The 1,627-nt window shown below is 47.0% G+C and overlaps 1 protein-coding gene across 1 annotated transcript in view; it reads right to left on the bottom strand.

Annotated features, from left to right (window-relative positions):
• The window catches only part of LOC128247882 (uncharacterized protein DDB_G0271670-like), a gene marked incomplete at both ends in the record, with an annotated part of 1,938 nt that extends 658 nt beyond the window's left edge, over positions 1-1,280 (bottom strand). Inside the window, 2 exons of the mRNA XM_052968112.1 lie at positions 2-108; positions 1,189-1,280. Coding sequence (XP_052824072.1) covers positions 2-108; positions 1,189-1,280 — 199 coding nt within the window. The remainder of the gene's footprint in view (position 1; positions 109-1,188) is intronic.
• Positions 1,281-1,627: the final 347 nt, after the last annotated feature.

Below are 1,627 nucleotides of genomic sequence, written 5' to 3'. Positions count from 1 at the left end.
GAGGAGGAAGAGGAGGAGGAAGAGGAGGAGGAAGAGGAGGAGGAAGAGGAGGAGGAAGAGGAGGAAGAGGATGAGGAAGGGGAGGAAGAGGACGAGGAAGAGGACGAGGTAGAGGAGGAGGAAGTGGATGAGGAAGAGGACGAGAAAGTGGACGAGGAAGTGGACGAGGAAGAGGACGAGAAAGTGGACGAGGAAGTGGACGAGGAAGAGGACGAGGAAGGGGACGAGGAAGAGGACGAGGAAGAGGAGGAAGGACCATGATGTTAGCAACTACAACGATGATAATGTTGATGGTGATGAAAAAGATGGCGATTATAGTAATGCTAATAATAACGGGAGTTTTAATGATGATGACGGTTTATTTTGATGATGTTTGGCGTCAGCGGCGGCGGCGGTGTCGATACTGATGGTGGCCTAGATTGTGGCAATGATAATGATGATGATGATGACGACGAGGACGATGATCACTATGATGAAGGTATCGGTAATTACGATGACAGAGACAGCAACGATGTGAAAGCGTACGCGATAGTGTAAGAATTTGACTTGATAGTTGTCTAATCTGATAGATGAGGATGGCAGGGTGGAGGGTACTCGGCGGTGCAGGGCGAATTACTCTAGGAGACGATGTATATAAGGGACAGCGGGAGAAGAAGACGAAGGGTAGGAGGCGAGGGTAGAAGAAAAATGAGATGCAGATATTGGCGCGGTAAAAGTAAATGGCGTAGGAGGCGCCAGAATAAGATAGCGGCGGCGGCAGCAGCGAGGAGAATACATACGATAGACTGATTGTTTCACCTCTGACCTGTCTGATAGGGGGACGGGGCGGAAGGTGCGATGATGTAAGCATATTGACAACACCTCTAAGACAGACTTCCATCACAGTCATGGTTAGCTGCCAACCATCGTTGCATTATATTTACCAGGCCCACAACCACCGCAACCACCACAACCACCATAACCAACACCACCAGCACCACCAGCACCACCACCACCCCGCCGCCACTACATACAGAGCCTCAGTTCTCTTTACTAAAACCTTGCCGTTCAAACTGCTACCATCGCCATCGCCACCCTCTCTCCCCACTACTACAACAGCAAATACTACTACTACAAGTACCACTACTCCTGCTGCTATTACTACTACTACTACTACTACTACTACTACTACTATTGCAATTACTTTTACTACTACTACTACTACTACTACTACTACTACTACTACTGCTGCTGCTGTTGCTGCTGCTGCTGCTGCTACTACTATAATTGCTACTACTACTATAATTGCTACTACTACTACTAGTACTACTACTACCACCACCACCACCACCACCACCACTACTACTACTACTACTACTACTACTACTACTACTACTAAAACAACATGAAATTTGATATCTTCATTATCAGCCCAAACACTTCCACGACTACTACAACAGCAGCAAAAACAACAACAGCAGCAAAAACAACAACAACAACAACAACAACAACAACAACACTATCAAAGTTACCACCATCACCATTGCAACAACAATTTCAACCAGCCTTACCTCTCTGAATACGTCCGGGCTGTGGCCAATACTACAACATTCACCGGCACCAGTTCTACCACGTCCATATCAATTCG

Source organism: Octopus bimaculoides, chromosome 5 (genome assembly GCF_001194135.2).
Source record: "Octopus bimaculoides isolate UCB-OBI-ISO-001 chromosome 5, ASM119413v2, whole genome shotgun sequence".
NCBI classification, from domain to species: Eukaryota; Metazoa; Mollusca; class Cephalopoda; order Octopoda; family Octopodidae; genus Octopus; species Octopus bimaculoides.
Note: the sequence above shows the minus strand (reverse complement) of the source record. Positions and strands in the feature narration are given on the sequence as shown.